We start from the raw sequence: 23,667 nt of genomic DNA, 5'->3' as shown, positions 1-23,667 counted from the left end.
TGTTTTGTTCATTCTCTTCATTTCTCATGATCCATTTGTGTTAATGTGGTCAGTGTGGGTAAAGTTTTGGACATTTTTGTTAATTCTATTGATTATTTTATTCATTTCTTGTTCATTTTTTGGAGGTAGTTTGGTAAAACTCACTGAACGAGACAAAGACGAGCACAAATAAAGTTCACATTATGAATAAAAAAATAAAAGAATAAATATATGTTTAAAATATATATATGTGACTTTAACTATGACTTTCTGACTTTTTAGTTGGTTTTACAGTCGAATTAGCGCTAGTTCTTGGTACCAGTTGACGTGCTGGTGTATATTTTGTCATACTTTTGCTACCACATGTATCGGACCTACTTTTCTCTCCGTATCCATGGTTACCAGACTGAATTCCTCCCGTGGTTTAGACGCTATAGTTCAACATCTTTAACTCATTATATTATTTTCAATCTTGAACAAGTCAAAGAGTCGAGTCTTTATCTTCGTTCCGAGTGTCCGGTCACATCTCCACCGCTGACCCGAGTTGAAAGCCCGGCCAGGCGCTGAGGCTCATGGGTAATGTAGTGCCCTGAATCATTGAATTCAATGTGCGGACAGGACGGTGAAGCGTGTCCAGCCGATGCTCATAATCGAGTCAGATGGGATCATTCGGAGCTGGCACAATGACCTCCGGCTCAGATGACTCCTTCCACTCTGCGTCTGCATAAATCCAATTAAAAACCGTGTTTACATGATTGCTGCGCGGCGGACGCTTCCTGTTTCCTGTTTCTTTTAATGGTCAGTAATGAGGACGGAGCTGTTATTAGTTTACAGTTGAACTTTGAACGGCTTTTATCAGCGGCTGCAGCTCGTTTGCATTCACAGTCTGCCAGAAAAGAAATGAAGTCACTTATGTCGAATGGGAAACTGCTCATACAGGAGGGTCTACTAAAGGTGGACTTATCTATTTATATATACACACAAACGCTGAATTATGTATAAATACTATTTTACTGAACTTTACTTACATTTTCACAATTATTTGACAATATATGGGGGAAATTTTACATCAAATACAATAAAATAAATGAAAAAAATCAAGTGGGAATAGACAAATATCAGTGTTTTTTAGGTTAAATCAGAACTATTACAGGGAAAATAATCTTTAACATCCTTTAAGGACAATGTAGTAAATTTACAAGAAGAAACTTGGACATTAAAGCAGACAGTTATATTTATTTGTAACATGATTTCCTGTTTATTTAAGTTTTTCCTCATGAATTATCAGTATTTTTGTCATAAATGTATGAAGTTTTGTCTCAAAAATCAACATTTTCTCAGTAAATTTTGACAGATTTCTTTAAATGTTCCACAAATCTTCAGTTAAAGTGACTGTAAAAAGTCTTTAAGTTTAATCATCATCATTTTCATGATTGTTTTATGAAACTGTTCATGTTCTCATTCAGCTCATATTCCTCATCATTTCTGTTAATCTTTACATATAAATATGTATAAACTTTTGTTAAAATCATGTATAAATACCATTGTCCTTAAAATTACTTAACTATACTTACATTTCACAACTGTTTGATGATATACGGGGGTAAGTTTACATCAAATACAATAAAATAAATGAAAAAAATCAAGTGAGAAAGGACAAATGTCCATATTTTTTACATTAAAACCATGGAAAAATAATCTTCAATACACTTTGAGGACAAAGTAGTACGTTTACAAGAAGAAACTTGGACATTAAATTAAGTAAGTTGTATTTATTTGTTACACAGTTTCTACTTATTTCAGATTTTCCACATGAATTGTCAGTATTTTTGTCATAAATCTTTGAGGTTTTGTTTCCAAAAATGACACTTTCTCAGTAAATTTGCACAGATTTCTTTAAATGTTACACAAATCCTCAGTTACAGAGACCTTAAAACGTCTTTTACTTTAATATTTCCTGGATCCACTATCATACATTTATATTCCGCTGTATTTTTGCCAATATTTTACGATTAAATCCTATATTTTTTAAGGTTTTCGTTGCAGATTCATCGTAGTTTGTCTTATAAATGTGAGTTTTTTTAGTCCTGTTACTGGAAACACAATGACTTCTGTTGGAGTTCCTCAAATAAAAGTACGACTGTTTTTGTTTTTGCTGCGTTTACTGTGGTCTGGAGTTTCCGGCGCTCTGTCATTTACAGCCTGTTGAACCTGTTTCAGTTCGTGAACTCTCCTGTGAAAAACCAGACTTGAACGTCGGCTGGTGAATGCATCGTCTCCGTTACAGCTGTTGGTTTTTTCTTTAGTGTATGGTGCGTTCATCTCCGTGTGCCGGCTCCTGTTCCAGACTCTGCACAACCGTCTCCACCTGAGGCGTCTTCAGTGTGGTCGCAGCCTCTGGCTCTACCTGTGCATAAGCCCCGCCCCCTCACCTGACGGTTGGTATATGTACACAACACACGCCTATAGAAACACACACACACACACACACATACATTTCTCAGTGGATTACGTCGTGCTGAGTGATGTGTGCGTTCAGGAATGTGTGTGCGTTACGTACACAAAAGCCCCTTTGTGGACAGGTGGCCCCGCCCCCTGCGCTCTGACAGACAGACCTCCATGTCGCCGTCGTACCTGTTCCAACCTGTGAAAACATTCTGGACCAGACGAAGCCCTGCCCCGCCCACGCCCAGACCACTCAGTGTAGGAGGACTGTCGTATTTCTGCTCCGAAAAAAAAACAACCTTTAACCCTTTAACTCCTGGCGTGTCTGTGGTGATCATCTGAACAGACGGTTTATTTTAAATATTCATGTACATTCAACTGTTTGATCAATAACAAACATTTCCAGTTGTCCTAATAGAATAGACCTTGTTTTTTCCATGCACATCTGAGCATGCTCAGTACATGCCCCGCCCCCTGTGGAATGGGGGCTAAAACACTGACTCACTATAAAATAGGTTTTTTTTGTTTGTTTGTTTTTTTTTACAGTTTTCCTCTTTATTTTGACTGTTGTTTCCAGTGCTGTGGTGACTTTCTTTCATTTAAAAAAAAAAAAAATTAAATGTTTTTACAGAGTTTTAACCATAGAACTGCTTTTTTTGGTCAAGCTTTGGCGCATTTTTCATATTATTTATTTATTTATTTTTATAAATTCTTATTTGTTTTCGTTCATTCACTTGTTCATTTCAATTATTTTTCTACATTTTGTTTTTACTCTATTATTTTTTTCTTCCATTTTCTTCAGTTTGTGCCTACTTTGTTTATGTTACTTATCATTTTGTTGCTTTATTATTCATTTTTGTTAATTTTTTTGGATCACTTTGGGTGTTTTTGTGAATCAGGGGTTAAAGGGTTTAAACAGACCAGAGTTTGTGAGGATCTGACTTTTCTCTGTATTTCATTCATCATTTGTCTGTCTGTCCTTTTTCTCTGTACTTGTTTATTGTACTGTATATGCTGTGAAATCTGCATATTTATAGAGATTACACTGTTCATGTCTGACAGTAGTTTTGTACCATTACCCGTATATTGCACATTTATGTAAATCTATATTTTTCTCTTCGTAATAGTAGTTTATATTTTTTTTTATTGTTTTCTGCTCACTCTCATGCCATTCTTAAATGCCACTTTGTTTTGTTTGTTTTCATTTCCTACTTAAATGACTCTATTTCAGTGTTTATACTTATGTTCATTTCTGTTTGTACTCAGTGTGGACGAGAAAAGATTCACATCGTACAGAAAAACCTGTTTATTTACTCAACACATGACGATAAAACTATTTGAACCCTTTGATTCCCAATAAAATCTTATCTTACCTGACTTTACCTTACCTTATCTAACCTTATCTTATCTTACTTTACCTTACCCCACCCTACCTTACCTTATCTTTTCTTACCCTACTTAACCCTACCTTACAATACATTACCCTACTTTATCTTACCTAACCTTACCTTATCTTACCCTGCTTTACCTTACCTTATCTAACCCTACCTTATCTTACCTTACCTTATCTTCAGTGTTATTTTTACCCTTTGCAGATCCATCCTGTGGTCCCCATTGGAACCTTAGGGGGCCTGTTTTGGGCCGTGGGCCTTGTGTTTGACACCCTGGTACATGTATTTAAGGTCTGGCTGTTTTGCAGGTGTCACCAGATGCTCCTCATTCTGTCTGATCCAGTGGAAGTGGGCCCAGAGGCCCGTAAACACCCAGAAGGACTGGACTGTGCAGGCCTTACGGTCCATTTCCTGTTTCTGTGGCTGATTTAAAGCCGGTGTGTTCGGTCCTTCAACGGCCTCACCGCTGTTTGACAGGCACCGCGGCGGCGTGTTCAACGGCACTTCCTGTCTGTCTGCGCTTCGCCTCGGCCGTCATGAAAAGGAGCCGTAATGGCAGCCATTAGGCAGCGGCGCAGGCTTTTCTGACAGAAAATGACTGTAATTTCAGCACAGAGGCTAAAAATGGAGCCGAGCAGAGAGTCTGTCATCAGAGTATGAAGAGGAAGGTGTGGGGTACGAGTACGAGTACGAGCACGAGTACGAGTACGAGCACGAGCACGAGCACGAGTACGAGCACGAGCACGAGCACGAGCACGAGCACGAGCACGAGTACGAGCACGAGTATGAGTACGAGCACGAGCACGAGCACGAGTACGAGTACGAGCACGAGTATGAGTATGAGTATGAGTACGACACCGTACGCAGACTGGACCCCAGACCCAGTTCTGGTTCTGCAGTGGTGCAGACAGATGGAAGTCCTGCAGACGGAGCACAGATTATTTTAATACCACGACAGATTCAACAGCAAATAAAACACATGTAGAAAAAAACCAAAACTGAGAAAAGGCTCAGGTTTAGGCTCAGGTTTAGGCTCAGGTTTAGGCTCAGGTTTAGGCTCAGGTTTAGGCTCAGGTTTAGGTTTAAGTTCCTCCAGGTTTAGTTCAGATGAACCTGCAGCATTTGTGGAACATGTTCAAGAGTTTTAGATTCACAACAAAACTGGACTAGTTTTATTATTTATCTATTATTTATCATATTCTTTTATTCTGTGATTATTCAATTATATATAAACCCACACACACACACACACACACACTGTGCATACTATAGTATTACATTATAACATAAAAAGCTACTCATTAATATTGTTATTATTACTACTTTGCAACTTGTTTCTGTTCGTACTTTCAAATGTACAACTGCATTTTTTTTACTACTGTTTTTTTTTTTTAATCATTACTGTGGTTTTTTTTTTGTTTTTTTTTTCTTGTGGTATTTCTTGTGTGTACATTTGTTGTTGTGCTGCTGTTGGAACCTCAATGTCCTGAGGAAGGATCAGTAAAGTCCTATCTAATCCAATGTAATTTAATGTAATGTAATCCAGTGTAATCTAATGTAATCTAATCAATTGTAATGTACTGTAATCTAATGTAATGTAATCTAATCTAATGTAATCTGATCTAATCTAGTGTTGAATAGATATTGTCCTTATAAATGATAATCTGGTCCAAACTGGTGCACAAATGCAGAGTTTCTGATCACAAACAAAAAACTGCACAAACTATTAGAAACATGTGACCTGTGTTGAATGAAAGCTGATCATTTTCATCATTTTTGTCCAATTTGTTGATTATTTGGTTCATTTCTGGTGCTTGGTTGGTAGTTTTTGTGGTTGATGTGTTCGTCTGGTCCAAACTGGTGCACAAATGCAGAGGTCAGTGGGTTCAACAGAAGCTTCTGCTGGACTGGACTGATGGTCATTAGTGTTCGGATCCAGTTTTCAGTGGAATCCCAGTTTGTGACATTAAAAGGAATGAACAGCTGCGCTGTCAGACCTTTTCATCAGTGGAATTACAGTATTTTACAACAGTACTTCAGTGTCTGTCCAAACTAAAAAGTGCAGTTTTAGTCCGTGTTAACCTGCAGCATTAGTGGAACATGTTGGATTTCAGGTTTTTTCTGGACTAGTGTTGAATAGATGTTGTTATAAATGATAACATGATCCAAACTGATGCACAAATGCAGAGTTTCTGATCAGAAACAAAAAACTGCACAAACTATTAGAATCATCGGACGTGTTGAAGGAAACCTGATCAGTGTTTCACATTTTCGTCCTGGAACTGGACTTTGTTCACATTGGAAGACAAAAACTGGGAGCCTCTGAATGTCCAAATATGGTCATATCTGATGACCATGAACAGATGAAGAACTGTATTTGACCCCAGGTCTTGTCATGTGTTACTAGCTTTAGTGGTTTGGAGGTTATTTCAGATCAGTAGATGGTTTTGGTCACCAGTGGCTCTTTATACGTTAAACTAGTGTTATTATTTTACTAGGGTTATTCACAGTTTCATGTTGGAATTGTACTTTTTTCACATTAAAAGAGAAAAATTGGGACTATAATTTATTTTATTTCAGTTTCAGTGTAATTATTTTACTGGTCCAGGCCCACTACACCCCTGGCGGAGGGATACGTCATGCTATGAAAAGTAGTTCCCAGGTAGAAGGACTGAACAGAGGTAGTTTGTAAATGAGATGCATGTTGCGCTAAATGCAGAATTGTTGTCGAACTACAGCGTGTTGACATTTCCTGGGATTGTTTGCATGAAAATCCAAGTGGACGCTGGTGTTGAATGTGTGAACGGAGTCTGAGGAGGAGGAGCCATCAGCTGAGCGCTTATGTAAACGCAAACGCAACACAGCCGTCTGTTCAGTCAAAGGGCAGAGCTTCCATAGAAGGAGGGATTGTGCTGGACTGGAGGCACTGAGGGGGGGGGCAGTACTATGAGTCAGCACACACACACACACACACACACACACACACACACACACACACACACTAGTCATTGTGTTACCATAGAGACGGCAGACTTGGTCAGCGTAAAAAGCAGGAAGGACGCGGTCGGACTGTTAATGCAGCGTCCAGACTGAGGGGGCGGGGCTTGGGAGATGAAACAGAGAGGAGTGGGGGGGGGTTGTGTGGGGGGGTGAGGGTAGGACCTCATTAACCTGTCCCCTTTACATTCTTGGCTGCTAATAAGTGTCTGTGAGTGAATGTTTACCTTTGACCTCATGCTCTGGCACCTGCTCTGATGTCTTTGTGCTGCAGGTTCAAAGTCCACAGTGTGTGTGTGTGTGTGTGTGTGTGTGTGTGTGTGTGTGTGTGTGTGTGGGCGGCTGGAAATACACACAACCAAGGACACACAAACACAGTGAGGCGCTCCAATGGAGAGAAAATATATTCACAGGAGTTATTTTGGAGCAGAGTGTGTTCTGTCCTGGTCCTGACTTTACGCCCATTAACCCACTGGTGAAAAGGCATGTTCTTCCACTTTAAAGTGACGTCAGACTCTGGTTTCATCGTCCTGCGTCTGATTGTCCTCACATTCATGTTAAATCAGAAATAATTCCAGAACCTTTAGTGCAGCTGAGGCGTATAATGGTGGTTTTTTTGGTCGTGTTGTGCAAAATTTGTCTGTTTTACCGTCAGAATAAGCACCGTTTTATGTATAATTTTTGTTTTTTATCAGATTGAATCATCGCTGTTTTATAATTTTACCACTTTGGTTCAGTTTTGAGTCTGAACTGAATGCGACCCTGAAGCAAGGTTCTAAGAGTTTTGGATTTTTCATGACAGTTTAGTTTTATTTAGTTTGGACTTTTTTTTCTTTAATTCAGTTCATTTTAATTCGTTTTAGAGTAGGTTTGATAGTTTTTATTAGTTTAAATTTTTTTCTAAATATTTAGTTTAGTTGTAGTTTAGTTTTAGTTGTAGTTCAGCTGTAGTTCAGCTGTAGTTCAGTCGTAGTTCAGTCGTAGTTCAGTTGTAGTTCAGTTGTAGTTCAGCTGTAGTTCAGTCGTAGTTCAGTCGTAGTTCAGTCGTAGTTCAGTTGTAGTTCAGTTGTAGTTGTAGTTCAGTTGTAGTTTAGCTGTAGTTCAGTTGTAGTTCAGTTGTAGTTCAGTTGTAGTTCAGTTGTAGTTTAGTTGTAGTTCAGTTGTAGTTCAGTTGTAGTTCAGTTGTAGTTCAGTTGTAGTTTAGTTGTAGTTCAGTTGTAGTTTAGTTTTAGTTCAGTTGTAGTTTAGTTGTAGTTCAGTTGTAGTTTAGTTGTAGTTCAGTTGTAGTTCAGTTGTAGTTTAGTTGTAGTTTAGTTGTAGTTCAGTTGTAGTTCAGTTGTAGTTCAGTTGTAGTTCAGTTATAGTTCAGTTGTAGTTTAGTTGTAGTTGTAGTTCAGTTGTAGTTCAGTTGTAGTTCAGTTGTAGTTCAGTTGTAGTTTAGTTGTAGTTCAGTTGTAGTTCAGTTGTAGTTCAGTTGTAGTTCAGTTGTAGTTTAGTTGTAGTTCAGCTGTAGTTTAGTTGTAGTTCAGTTGTAGTTCAGTTGTAGTTTAGTTGTAGTTCAGTTGTAGTTCAGTTATAGTTCAGTTGTAGTTCAGTTGTAGTTCAGTTGTAGTTCAGTTGTAGTTCAGTTGTAGTTCAGTGGTCTCTTTTCTCTTCTTCTCTGTGCTCCTATTCAAATCAATCCCAGACAGGACTCTGCTGCTTTAGTCTCCATGTTTCCAGGTAGAGTGGGGACCAGAAGACGACTGGAAACCACAAGTGAACACAAGTGACGGAGCAAAAAGTGTCGGATGGTGCCGCTAGCCACAATTGCTAGAGCGAAATAAATTGCTTTCGTATCAATCCAACATTGACAAAGACGAAAACGAAGGGAATTTTCCCCATAATTTGTATCTGTTTTAGTTAGCTTTGTAAACACACAATACAGTTTCAGTTAGTTATGGTTTTTTCTTTTATTTCTAGTTTTTATTTATTTCCATTAACGAAAATGTTTTTTTACAATTTTGTTTTGGTGATTTCGTTAGTTTTCGTTAACGATAAGAACCTTGCTTTTCAGTCATTGTTTCTTTAAAGTTGAAAGGATTTTATGTTGGATTTGTGCAGGAAACTCAGATGGTGGAATGATGATTGAATTTCAGGTGTTTTCTGGTTAATTTGATCATAAATGTCTAGTTTCAGTGTTTCACTCCTTATGGACATGTTCTAAGAATTTGCTAAACATGTCTTATTTGTCATTAAATCTACATCTAAAGAACAGAAATCCACTATTTACTCAGCCTTAGGAGCTATTATGTACGCAGTAACACTGGCTGAACTGCAATTTCAGTTTCTTTTTCCATCTAATTTAATCACGGTTTGATTTTTTAGACATTTTTCATGTATAATTTGTGCATTTTTCCTCATGTGCTGGTCTTATGTCTGTGCGTTTGCAGAGAAAGTCTCTGTTTTCATGGTGTCAGAGTCGAACGCTGACCTTTAAGAGGATGAAAGAGGGTTTGAGTTAGATTTAAGGCATTAAATGCCAAAGAAAATTAAGTTTAACATCGACCGTGATTTCCAAAACTGGAGGAGAAGACACGTTTATGCTTATTTTTTTTTTACTGTAACATAAACCGTACACTGTATGATCGTATGTAGGCATTTGGTAAATATTAAACCTAAATATTACAGATTATTTAGAGAATATGTACTACAATACATTATGTAAGTTAATTTATTTGGTTTTTACTTGTGTTAATGATGTTACGCTAATAAATGTGTGTCCTGTACTGATAAATGACTTGCATACATTAGTTTTTGTTGTTTTAAATCCACTTTAACAGACTATATTTGGAATAATGGTAAAAATATCAGTGTTGTGTCTATGAACACTTTGCACCAGTATCAAACTTGCTTAAACACATTTAGATTGGATTCATTTTACATTAGATTTATTTAATAGTAAATAGATGCAATGTAATGTCGTTTTCATAAATAATCTGCAGACTTACTGAAGTCAAGTCCCATGAAATAATGTAATTTTTCTTATTCATTTGACATTTTCGCCCACATTCAGACGTATTTTTGATAAAAAATGCAAATGTCATTTCAAAAGGACAGCAAACACTATTCATTTAACAAACCTGATGCAGGGTTTCCCTTCCATTATAAGGCTTAGGTGCTATTCTGGGCTCCATCTAATCCAAAGCAGAGTAAAAATCCATGTGGGAAGCATCAAAACTAACAGATTTAATACCAGGACTTTGATTTTTGAAGATTTTTAGGTTAATAGCAGCTGTAGCTTTTCCACATTATTGCACACAGTTAATAAATGTCTGCCCCAATAATTGTCTAAAATGATGTGAAATTACACATTTTATTGAAAAAAAATGTCCAATTTACTTGTGAGGGGATCCTGTAACCCAGTGGTGTCAAACTCATTCAGCTACATTTAATCTGCAGTGGGCTGGACCAGTCCAATAATAGCATGAGAGCCAATAAATAATAACAACTCCAAACTGTTTTAGTGCAAAAAATAACATTCAGTTCTGCCAACATTTACATTTACAAACTATCCAAACTAAAAGGATGTCAGTAACCTGAAAACAATGAAATTTGTTAAGAAATGTAAGTACAATTTTATCAATATTATGGCTTGAATTATCATTTATATTTCTATACAGTACACATGCATTACAGATCAGATCTACAAAAGGCACAAAACTTTTAGTAACAGGCAGAAAATTATTAAAACTGCACTTCAGACATTTCAGCTTGTTCATATTTGTTCAGGTTATTCACATTTTATTGTTAAAGGATAGTTTGTTATTGTAAATATTTTTATAATTTAATATTTTTTGCACTAAATCAAATTTTAAAAGTGGTGTTGTCATTATTTACAGGTTATTATGATTAGAGCTGAAACCGATTAATCGATTCGGTGCTTGAGGTGAATGGAAAAATTCATGATTTGATCAATCAAATTGAACTGATTGAAGGGAAATATTCCATTACAATTTTCCTGAATTGAAGCTTGTTTGTGCGTCACAATAAGTGTCCGTGTGAAACACAACGGTGGAACCAATGTTTAACAGCAGTGAAATGAAGAAAACAAAGCTGAAGATGCAGGAGAATGGAGGCTGAATGACTTTGTTTGGATCACTTTGATTAATCGGTCGCAGCTCTAATTATGATATTATTTTAGAGTTTGATGGTCAGCGGGCCGGTTTTGGACCCAGGCCGCATGTTTGACACCTGTGCAGATCTGCCACAAACTCAATCTGCAACTGTATAAAAATGTGTAAAAAAAATGAAGCACAGACAAATGAGTGAATTCTACAGTCAGACCTTTGAATCCCACAGACAACAGAACCATGTGATGCAAACAGCAGATGAAACCAGCTGTTAACAGAGGGTTAAAGTGCTTCTCTTCTTTGTGGCTGACCCACCCATGCTGTCTGTTCCGGACAAGTTATTATAGGCATAAAATGTGACTTATTGGCTTATTCTCTGCACTGAATTTCATGGCAATCGACCCAATCGTGAACACATCCTGCTCTACAGTCCCCTCAGTTCAGTTCTTCTGTTGGGAATATTGAACTTTACTGCCAACACCAATCCTCCCGGTCGGATCACTGCAGGAATCACTTAAAAAACACAGAATTTTAATTAAACGTGGACCAAACGCAGTGCCTTCTCTGCACTCTAAATACATTTTCTCCCCACGTGTGGACAATGGAAATGAAAATGAAATACTGTACCTCTCTCCACCGTGTTTTTCCCAGCATGCCCCACTTCAGCCACTCAGTGAATTCACAGAAAGCTCCACTTTTTGGTTTTTTAACATTTAAGCAACATGTTTATTGAAATAAAATCTGCTTTTAGCCGTAAAAAACAAACAAAACAAAGGAACACTGTACATTTCTTTCCCCAGACAAGAGTCCATGACTGAGCAGGTGTGATGGAACACAGTCGATATGTGGCGGTAAAATCCGAAGCAGGGTGAAGTGTGACGCCTGCGGGTAGGGTGTTAACGGGCTAAATATTAACCCGGCGGGGGCGCTAGCAGCCTGCGAACATCAGCAGGAACTGTTAGAGCGACCGAGAGAACAAGCGCCGACACAGTCTGAGCTTGGTATCCATGACGCTCGACGTAAATACTCGAGTATGTGCACGTGTGAGTCTTTGGTACAAGGTGAACACAAGTCAGTAAATGCAGGAACAATGAGAATGCCCTTGTTAGCACATACACACCACACACAGGAATGTCGCAACAGAAACAGCAGATGATTAAAAGAAAAAAGAAAAGAGCACAAACAAAACCAAATATTCAACAAGTCATTCACAAATATGTACAGTCTGCACATCGCTACCATGCCTTGATTGTCTCCACTGTGACCGTTTGTAATAAGTCCATCGGCCGTGAAAGCTCGTCACGATCACATGGTTAATGACCCCACCCCCCACCCCAAGATCATCTTATTTTTGTCCATTAAATAGAATAGAGCAAGGCACTCTGGGTAAAGGAAGGCGAAAGCGGGCGCCTGGAAAATTACCTGCCATTAATCTGTGCAAACAATTGACTTTTTAGCCCCCGTGATTGGGAACACGGTAAAATTAAAAGTCGTATTTCAGCTGACCTGACAGCAGGAGCAGAGGTGAAGAAACGGTTGGATTTAGTCGTAGTGTACCTTTTTCCTTCATAGTGTATGTAGTGGCTTTGTACACCCCCACCCCCACCCCTTCTTTCTTCCTTCACTTCTTCTTGGCTCCCTGACCGAACTGAAATTACCTTAAATTGGTCCGAACTGGATGGAAACACTCTAAAGTGCTGCTCCAGCCCAGGCTAGTTCCTGGCCAAAGAAAGCCCAGAAACAATAAAACTACGGGGAAAAAAAAAAAAGTAAGTCAGGAATTCACAGTCACTCTTTGTCACACTTCAACAAGCTGATCCGGCCATAAAGAGCAGCTTTAAACCTCGAGTCAGCTTTTCAGAGAAGAAAAAAAGAAAAAAAAAACATTCAGACTTAATGAGGATGTCAGCGTGAACCTTTCAATGGTCGCACAAAAGAACTGAAAAGTCCAAAATCTTGTGAATAATAATAATAATAAAAATAAAACTCAAAACTTCCTTTGTAAAAACCCCACGGTGAAAAGGTGAAAATAAACACATGAAATAAATGAAACTCACATTGAAGCCGAGGATAGACCAATATGGGGTTTGTGTTTGTACAGGACATCCAACATCTGCTTCCCTTGAAATCATCAATTTTCATAATGCAAATCAGATTTGTTGTAGTTAACATTTTCTATTTGATTGAGGAACATTAACAACACAAAAAAAATCAACACAAACATTGCAAAAACATCCTTCAGAGTTCAGTTAAAGCTCCAAATATCCGTCGATAAATATTGGTAAGCCCATATTTGGTCTATCCCTCATGTAATCCTTCATGACTTAATTGTGGTGTCCATGTCGAGGTGAAAACCAAACAATGAACGGAACAGAAATGGTGAACAGAACCAAAGCAAACCAAAAGAACAAAAGGGGAGAGACAGCCGACTGGAGGTGGGTGCTGTGCAGGGGAATCAGTGCAGCTTTGGTGGAAGGATATCGGCTGTGCCAAACCAGTCCCAGCATGACTACCACACCTGGTTGGTCCAATAGATGTTCTTGTGGTACATTGCCGTGTTTGCGTAGTCTCCTACCTGTTTGTTGCTGTATTTGGGCGGGTTGGCCTTGTAGCTGTAATCCGAATATTGGTCAGAGCCCGTGGAGTTGTTGTCGCCCGTCCCCACAAAGGTGTTGGTGGCGGGGAGGTCCTGAACGGCCTGGTGCTTCTTTGAGGCGGAGGGGGACTGTGGCTGAAGCTGGATGGAGGGCAGCGGGGAATTGGAGCGGTAGTGGCGGCCCAGATCGGGGCTTCCCGGTGGGTAGTTAAGGGGCAGGTGGATTCTGGGACTGTCGTTGACGTTGTCGTTGATGAGGTTGAACTTGAGGCCTTTCTGCAAACTGGCCTCCTCGTCCTCCTCCAGCGGTTTGGCCGGTTTGGGCGCCTTTCCCTTCTTGGTCTTTTTCCCTTTGCCGTTTTTAGGACCTTGCTTGGGAGCGTACAGGTCCTTGCTTTCCTTTTTGCCGGCCTGGTAGCCACTCTTGGTGTCTTTCTGCAGCCGGTGTCGGATCACCACCACGGCTACGATGACCAGGATAACTCCGGCGATCCCTGCCAAGCTGCCGTACAAAATGTTGCTTCGTTGCGCGAGAATATAGTTGGGATCTCCGGCAATGTCTCTGTCCAGTGGGGTGTAGAGGCTGTGTCCGACCAGAGCCTCGATCAGGGAGGCGTTGGACTTGGTGTCGTTGACAAAAACATGAACCAGGGCAGTGGTGTGGCGCTGAGGTTTGCCTTTATCACTGACTCGAACTACAAGACGGTGCAGCCCGTTGTGTTTACCGGTGAATTCCTGCGCCAAAGTTATCTCCCCACTTGTTGGTGAGATGTGGAAGAGCCCATAAGGGTTTCCGCCTGCAATGGTGTAGGTCAGATCAGCATTGGGTCCAGAATCAATGTCCTCAGCCTCTACAACCCCCACCCGTGTGTCTGGTGGAGTGACCGGTGTGAGATACGTGTAGGACGAGTTGGACGGTTTGGTGACGTAGGGGGCGTTGTCATTCTCATCCAAGACGTTGATTGTGACGCCTGCGTAAGATGAACGGGGTGGATTACCGGAGTCCACAGCTTTCAGGCGGAAGGTGTAGGTGCTTTCCTTCTCACGGTCAAAGGAGATGCTGGACAGGATGGTCCCCGTACCATTCTGGATAAAAAACTTGCCATTGTCTGGTTCGACTGACAGCGTCACTCTGGCGTTCTCGCCTTTATCTGTATCTGTGACCGTTACCACACCGACGGGATTGAGTGGAGGCATGTTCTCGATCACAGAGAAGCTGTAACTGCTCAGCATGAACTTGGGGTCGTTGTCATTGCGATCCAGAACGTTGACCACCACCGTAGCAGTGCCGGTTTTACTTGGCACACCTTTGTCTGCTGCCGCCACACGAAACTCGTAGCGCTCCGTTTCCTCTCGGTCCAGCAGGTTCTTCACACGAACCTCTCCAGAGTTGGTATCGATGTCAAACAGCTTTTTCGCAGAGAGCTCGATGATGCTATAAGCTAGCTCTGCGTTGGTGCCACTGTCTGCATCCGAGGCCGCCACATCCAACACTTTGTCACCTGGTTGGTTTCCCTCCGCGAAGTCTACCTCGAGTACAGTGGGGGAAAAGGACGGAGCGTTGTCATTTATGTCGGTGACCTGAACTTTGAGGGAGTTGGTGCTAGACAGGGCGGGGTTCCCAGAATCCACTGCGACGATTTCAATCCTGTAATCCTTCACACGTTCGTAATCCAGTAGGGTAGTTGTCTGCAGGAAGTACTTCCTCTTCCTGTCGTTGGCGGACTCGCTAGCAGGTCGGAGCTGAAATGGGACGTCACCGGCAACAACGCAGGTCACCACCGCGTTTTCACCCTCGTCACGATCCGACACTTGGACCAGAGCCACCGGGGTACCGATGGGCATGTCCTCGGAGATGTTGGCCACGCCGTTATGGTGTGTCACCAGGCCAATGCCTCGGATCTCGATAGCCGGAGCGTTGTCATTCTGGTCCTTGATGTTGACCGTCACAACGACTTTGGAGCTCTTGGAGTTGGGACCGCGATCTTTGGCGGAGACAAAGAACTTGAGGAAGTTGTCCTCCTCGCGGTCCACCAGGCCTTTGACGTAAATGATGCCGGTGGATCGGTCGATGCGCAGAAGCCTCTGGACGATGTCGGACGCTTGGAGGCTGTAGTCGATCTCTCCGTTGGCACCGGTATCGGCGTCATAAGCTCTGACCTGAAAGACGAGAAACAGAATTATGAACATCGGACTCATATCAACGTTCTGAACGATTCTGTACGAACAACCAGATCATTCACAGGTTTACTGGAGTGGAAATGCTACATAAATCATTATTCTAGGATCAAATTAAGAGATTTCTGTCAGTGTTCAAGTGTAAACCCACACTGACAACAGTGCAAAACAAACAGTACAGCTTGCATTTGTTCAAAAACACAAATGAAGAAATAAATCGAAGCTCAGTGGTTGGTAAAGACTGTAGAGACAAATGATCAGTCAATACGTCCCAACAAACAAAGTGCATTTGGACTTTTTGTTGATTAAGAAAAAGCTCCAGAGGAAGCAATTATCTGGATTTTCCACCGTCTTACCATCGATGATCAACCATAAACTGAACGAAACCAATTAAATCCATATTTTATCCAACACTGGAATACTTGATGCTGTATTGTATTGATGTGAAAATACAAGATGTGTTAAATAATAAATGACGGAGCTAAAATAACTCAGTGGAAAGAAGCCAAATGTTCTCGAATACAACCAAAGCTTTCAGGCGGCAGCTTCGAAACCATTAAAGTTTGATACAGATGATTGACAGATGAGTAGAATATGCCAAAAAATATATAAACAGCATTTATTTGCTATGTCATGGTTTATTTTGTTTAAAATTTTACTATAAAGATGCAAAATTGGCAAATATTTCAGGTAAACAGTCAGTCAGTAGATAAAGAAGACAAACTGCTCTTTCAGTTTTATAGCCATAAAAAAACTGTTTACACCGATGCAATTTACATTTTTACAGCTACAAATGTCAGGCATGACATTTAAAGATGTAAAATGAGCAAATATTTCCAGTAAACAGTCAATTTCACCAAAAAAAGTCCAACTTTTGCAGGTTTCAGTTCCTAAAACATGAGTTTGATGTTTATTATTGGATCCTATTTGGGTCAAATGTGAATTGAAGAGTAGACAAGGAAGACAAACTGTTAATTTACGTCATTACACTGATGATTTTGTAGCTTTTAACCCATGAAAAAGTGTTTATCCAGATGCAAGTTTTATTTTTACAGCTAGAAATGTCAACATGTCTTAGACCTGACACTTTAAAGATGTAAAATGAGCAAATATTTCAGGTAAACAGTCAATTTAACAAAACAAAAAAAAAGTCCAACTTTTGCCAGGTGCAGTTTCAAAATCATTCAAGTTTGATACAGATGATTGACAGACATGTAAAATATGCCAATACATAAATATGAAAAACATGTATATAGCATTTCCTTGTGTCATCATCTGCTTTTTTTGGTTTTGTTTAAAATGTTCCTTAAAGATGTAAAATGAGTAAATATTTCAGGTTAACGGTCATTTTAGTCCAGCTTTTGCAGGTTTGAGTTTCTAAACCATGAGAGTTGACGGTTGAATTTCCAAACGTGCGGCTGACGTGGCCCACATGTGAACAAAAGGCTGCAGAACAGCGGTGCGCATGGCTGTCCTCACTCTGAACTGGACTGGAGTACAAGTGCACATCCTGAACCACGCCACGCTTTTGAACATCTGTAACCTTGGCTCAGATGATTTAAGTTGTTTACGTGAGCGGTCTGAAACAACCTCGCCCCATATTTTTAGGACTTAACATTTTAGGGGGATTATTTCCCAGAGTGCCGGCTTGGCGGCGATCCAGCGGTGCTTTAAAGGAATAATGGCCTTAAAATTTAAAGCGTCTAATTATGTGACTGTAAGTCCCAGGTGAAAGCGGCGGAAACGCTGAAGCAGCAGCAGCAGCACCTGGGACATTTACATCAGCTGTTCAACAACTAGTTCATTTACAACTACACACGACCTACATTCACCAAACGGCGTCTGCGGCGTCCAACGAACGCAATTAAAAAGTATTAGCGGCTGCAGATAGCGAGGCGTTGAAGGGCTCGGTCCTAAGTGATCTTGTGCTGACTGCTTGTACCTTCTAATTGACTAATTAGCGCCGTTTACTTTGGGTTTGGGCGCGCGGAGCCGGCGGTGGCCGATGCCGGCGTGTCCTCTCCGGTCTCTAATGGGCCCCGAGGAGCCGCAGCTTTTCTGATAATGAGAGGAACATTAACATTCACTCATTGGCCCATTAGATGCCAATGACCCGCCGCACGGCCGCCGGATGGTGGATGTTGTTGTGTGGGCGTATGCACTCAGCGTTTGATGGTCTATTATGCTCCACGCTCTCCTCCCCATCAGGACCGTCGCAAAAGGGCCGGACTTTATGGCGTTGCATTAGCGATGGAGCTGCGGTCGAAGAATCTAAATAATCATTAAAGTGTAACTGAGACTTCCAGGGAAATGTTTACGAGTTACAAAGATCAATTCTGATTCAGTGGGCTGTGTTCGGGGTAGGCCGTGTCCTCTGCTGATGAGCTGACACATGTCCGAACCACACCGCTGTTCACTCGCACCTTCAAATGGAAAGACTTACAATGAATAGAGTTGGCACATTCCAAAACAGCACAGCTCATGTTTAGGGATCAACTAAACGTCTTCCAGGTAATATTCAAAAAGTATTTAAAGACAGATTCTCAACATGAATTCAGTCTCAGAGGTCTTAATAAACTGGGCCAAGCAAAAGCCAGAACGACTTTAAAATCACTGCATCTGAATAAGGGCAGTAGAACTGTGGAAGGGTTAGCAGAGGAAGTACAAGAGCACAAAGATGTTTGAGTTTAAAAGAAGGCTTCAAAAACAAACAATGAGGAAGTACTTGGAGGAGATGCAGTGACTGATGCCCTAAACAGTGGGTGCCATGGGGGGGGGGGTCACAGTGGGTCTGGGGTCACAGTGGGTCTGGGGTCACAGTGGGTCACAGTGGGTCTGGGGTCACAGTGGGTCTGGGGTCACAGTGGGTCACAGTGGGTCTGGGGTCACAGTGGGTCTGGGGTCACAGTGGGTCTGGGCCTGTTCATGTTCCTGTCCTGTGAGGATGCACTATTTTAACGTTCTGTGTTCTTCTATAATGTTCTGTAATGTTCTGTAATGTTCTGTTTTATTCTCTAATGTTCTATAATGTTGTGTTGTTCTGTAATGTTCTGTAATGTTCTGTTTTGTTCTGTTTTGTTCTGTAATGTTCTGTAATGTTCTGTTTTGTTCTGTTTTGTTCTGTAATGTTCTGTTTTGTTCTGTGTTGTTCTGTTTTGTTCTGTAATGTTCTGTAATGTTCTGTAATGTTCTGTTTTGTTCTGTTTTGTTCTGTAATGTTCTGTTTTGTTCTGTAATGTTCTGTTTTGTTCTGTTTTGTTCTGTAATGTTCTGTAATGTTCTGTTTTGTTCTGTTTTGTTCTGTGTTGTTCTGTTTTGTTCTGTAATGTTCTGTAATGTTCTGTTTTGTTCTGTTTTGTTCTGTAATGTTCTGTAATGTTCTGTTTTGTTCTGTAATGTTCTGTAATGTTCTGTAATGTTCTGTTTTGTTCTGTAATGTTCTGTTTTGTTCTGTAATGTTCTGTAATGTTCTGTTTTGTTCTGTTTTGTTTTGTAATGTTCTGTTTTGTTCTGTAATGTTCTGTAATGTTCTGTTTGTTCTGTTTTGTTCTGTGTTGTTCTGTATTGTTCTGTAATGTTCTGTAATGTTCTGTTTTGTTCTGTAATGTTCTGTAATGTTCTGTTTTGTTCTGTAATGTTCTGTTTTGTTCTGTAATGTTCTGTTTTGTTCTGTTTTGTTCTGTAATGTTCTGTAATGTTCTGTTTTGTTCTGTTTTGTTCTGTGTTGTTCTGTTTTGTTCTGTAATGTTCTGTAATGTTCTGTTTTGTTCTGTTTTGTTCTGTAATGTTCTGTAATGTTCTGTTTTGTTCTGTAATGTTCTGTAATGTTCTGTAATGTTCTGTTTTGTTCTGTAATGTTCTGTTTTGTTCTGTAATGTTCTGTAATGTTCTGTTTTGTTCTGTTTTGTTTTGTAATGTTCTGTTTTGTTCTGTAATGTTCTGTAATGTTCTGTTTTGTTCTGTTTTGTTCTGTGTTGTTCTGTATTGTTCTGTAATGTTCTGTAATGTTCTGTTTTGTTCTGTAATGTTCTGTAATGTTCTGTTTTGTTCTGTAATGTTCTGTTTTGTTCTGTAATGTTCTGTTTTGTTCTGTTTTGTTCTGTAATGTTCTGTAATGTTCTGTTTTGTTCTGTTTTGTTCTGTGTTGTTCTGTTTTGTTCTGTAATGTTCTGTAATGTTCTGTTTTGTTCTGTTTTGTTCTGTAATGTTCTGTAATGTTCTGTTTTGTTCTGTAATGTTCTGTAATGTTCTGTAATGTTCTGTTTTGTTCTGTAATGTTCTGTTTTGTTCTGTAATGTTCTGTAATGTTCTGTTTTGTTCTGTTTTGTTTTGTAATGTTCTGTTTTGTTCTGTAATGTTCTGTAATGTTCTGTTTTGTTCTGTTTTGTTCTGTGTTGTTCTGTATTGTTCTGTAATGTTCTGTAATGTTCTGTTTTGTTCTGTAATGTTCTGTAATGTTCTGTTTTGTTCTGTAATGTTCTGTTTTGTTCTGTTTTGTTCTGTAATGTTCTGTTTTGTTCTGTTTTGTTCTGTAATGTTCTGTTTTGTTCTGTAATGTTCTGTTTTGTTCTGTAATGTTCTGTTTTGTTCTGTAATGTTCTGTAATGTTCTGTTTTGTTCTGTAATGTTCTGTTTTGTTCTGTAATGTTCTGTTTTGTTCTGTTTTGTTCTGTAATGTTCTGTTTTGTTCTGTAACGTTCTGTTTTGTTCTGTAATGTTCTGTAATGTTCTGTTTTGCTGCAGTGAAATGTTGGGATGGCCTGTGTGGTGTGAGGGGTTGGACTTTTCAAAGCGATGCTTCTTCCGTCCTCTTTTCAAACCATGTGTTGTCCAGTCGTCGTAGCAGCTTTGAAATAAACATGTGAAATGAAATGAAAATCGATCATGTTACAGCTTCAGGTCAGTGAATCTACTGTTTTTATTGATTTAAATCACACTATAGAGCAGGGTTTCTGAACTGGGGGGCACAGTCAGGGGGCGTTTGGAAAGCTGGGGGGGCGTGCATGTTATGTCAGTGGTGGTTGAAGTCCGTTGCCATGGCGTCGGTCGGTTCAGTCTGATGTGTTCAGGTATTCACATATATTAATTTCTTGTCTGTTGGTGGTAATTATTTTTATTTGTTCATTTCTTACATTTATGGCATTATTTTATCAGTTTTTAAAAGTATATTGCTCTTTTTTTCAATAATTGTGTAAATTATTGTTAATTCTTTTGACATTGTAGCATGATTTTCTTCATTTTTTAAGTATATTGTTAATTTTTTGGTCCGTTTCATTCATTACTTTTTTCATTTTTGTACATTTTTTGGATTATTTTGTTTATTTTTCTCCATATATTGGTTGTTCTCTTTGATTTTTGCACATTTTTCGGATTATTTTGTTAATTTTTTAAGCGTATTTGTTTTTTCATTGTTTGCAAATTTTTTGGATTATTTTGTTCATTTTTCTAAGTATATTGGTTGTTTTCTTCCATTTTTGCACATTTTTTAGATTATTTTGTTCATTTTTCTAAGTATATTAGTTGTTTTGTTTCATTTTTGTACATTTTTTGGATTATTTTGTTCATTTTTCTCAGTATATTGGTTGTTTTCTTCCATTTTTGCACATTTTTTAGATTATTTTGTTAATTTTTCTAATTATATTAGTTGTTTTGTTTCATTTTTGTACATTAATTGGATTATTTTGTTCATTTTCTCAGTATATTGCTTGTTTTGTTTCATTTTTGTAAATTTTTTTTGATTATTTTGTTCATTTTTCAAAGTATATTAGTTGTGTTTTTTTCCATGTTTGTACATTTTTTGTTCATTTTTCTACGTATATTGGTTGTTTTCTTTTATTTTCACACATTTTCTGAGTCATTTTGTTCATTAATTCATTCAATCGGACAGGTGTCGGGTTGAAACGGTGTCCTGTGGAATCGGGATGGAAAATGCACAGATATTTCAGTCAATAATTGTTGTTTTTTTTTCAGTTTTTGCAGCGTTTGAGTGTGGATTGTGTTGTTTCTAACACATTCTGACGCTGTGGTTGTTTTATTGTGAAGGTGGATATTTGTGCACACGCTGCTGTAAACATTAATCTGGAATTAAAACTAAACGTGTGTGTGAAGGTTAAAGCGTCCGGTTCGACCCGAGGCGTTTTCCTCCGCGGTCGAACATCGGCCGTTCTGGGCCGACAGGTGGACGGTGACCGTGGAAACCGCTGATCCGAGTCGCAAAGGTTAAGGTTAAAGAAAGCATGAAAGTGAAATGATAATTTGTGCCGGGTATTGATTTCCTTTGGCCCGTGTGGCTTTAAGCGGCAGACATCACCGAACAGCGGCGGATTATCGACAGCTTCCTGAGAATTGTGTATCGAACAGTTGAGCCGCTCTCCAAAGGCGCCCGGTTCACGGAAACACACTCTGTTTATCTGCAGGTTAACGATTAACCACGACAGGAAAACCAAGGACACCAAAGCAGACCCTGAACGCACCGTCCACCAAGGGTTAAAGACACCAAACACTGACATGATCTGGAAAAACTGGAAGAAAAACCACCTGAACGAGGCTGGCACGGGTATTTCACATCAAAAATCTTACAAAATTACAGACATTTTAGAATTCAGAAGGACAATACAGAGGATCTAAGGTTTATTTCATGGATTATTTTATTCATTTTTTTATTTTTATTTTGATAATTGTTTGTTCATTTTGTTAATTTAGTGCTTACTTTGCATTTTTTATTGGTTATTTTCATCATTATTATTATTATTGTATTTTTTTAAATAACTTTTTTTTAACTTGGCACTTATTTAAATAGTTACAAAAAAATTCCTTTATTATTTATGTATCGTGTACTTTGGTCAGTTTTTTAATTTTTATTATTTCATTGGTTAATTGTTAATTTTTTGTCAATTAGCTATTTTGTTCAGTTCTGTAATGACATCTTTATTATTTTGATTTTCTTCTTTTTTTCTCAATTTTATGCTCAGTTTGTTCATACTGTTGATTTTCTTGATCTTCATTTTTATTGATTTACTTTATATATTACTCATAGTTGATTAATAATTTGTTTTTGTTAATTTCATGCTTATTTTATAAATTTTATTAATTATTTTCTGTCAAGTAATTGGTGTTTTCTTCATTATTTCATTTATTTTATTTCATTCATTGATTTCTTCATTTTATTTTATATTTCAGTTTATTACATTCTATCTTTTTTCAAATTTTGTTAATTATTTTATGGTTTATTTTTCTAAATTTTGCCTGTTTTCTTGATTCAGTGCTCATTTTATTAATAAAACTGATGATTTTCTTCACAGTCTGCCTTTTATGAAATTTGTTGATAGCTTTGTTCAGATTTTAAGTTTGTGCTTATTTTACTCCATTTATTGACTATTTTCATAATTAATCACTGTTTTCTTGATTATTTTATTCATTTTGTGGATTATTCTGTTCAGTTTTGTTCCGTTTCCATGATGTGCTATTTATTTTATTCCTTTTATTGATCGTTTTGTCCGGACTTTTGCAGCTGTTGTGATCCCATCATAACCCCTGACCTTTGACCCCTGACCCTGAACGCACCGTTTACCTCCTGGTCAAATTTTAACCAGTTGAAAACGACCCGTTTGTTCAACTAAACGACCCCAGACCTCATCCACTGCTTTTCATTTCCTTCGATCCTTGTTTCCTTCAGTTTCAGGAGACGTTTCTTCTTCATGGTTTCACTTGAGGAAACTCAGACGAACGGAGGACAGAGATAATCCATCAGCCTCGTCCATCATCTGCTCCGTCTATTGTTCAACAAACGACCTTTTAATTGAACCGACTTTCATCACAGACTTTACACAGTCTTTATTCACCTTTTATAGGAACCTGGTAATTACAAAAAAAATGACTCACTGGGTTTTAATCGGCTCTGGATTTAAGGAGAAGAAGAAAAATGAAGAAAAACAAGGGAAAAAAAGAAGAAAATGAAGCAAAATGAAGA

General features: G+C 38.8%; 1 protein-coding gene across 1 annotated transcript in view; it reads right to left on the bottom strand.

Moving 5' to 3' along the window:
• The window catches only part of LOC115426869 (protocadherin-1-like), a 348,451-nt gene that overhangs the window by 288,872 nt on the left and 35,912 nt on the right, over window positions 1-23,667 (bottom strand). The window contains exon 3 of the mRNA XM_030145099.1: window positions 13,500-15,680. Within this exon, the coding sequence (XP_030000959.1) occupies window positions 13,500-15,680 (2,181 nt within the window). The remainder of the gene's footprint in view (window positions 1-13,499; window positions 15,681-23,667) is intronic.

Source organism: Sphaeramia orbicularis, chromosome 10 (genome assembly GCF_902148855.1).
Source record: "Sphaeramia orbicularis chromosome 10, fSphaOr1.1, whole genome shotgun sequence".
Lineage (NCBI taxonomy): Eukaryota > Metazoa > Chordata > Actinopteri > Kurtiformes > Apogonidae > Sphaeramia > Sphaeramia orbicularis.
The sequence above is the reverse complement of the archived record's forward strand: the minus strand, read 5'-3'. Positions and strand labels throughout refer to the sequence as shown.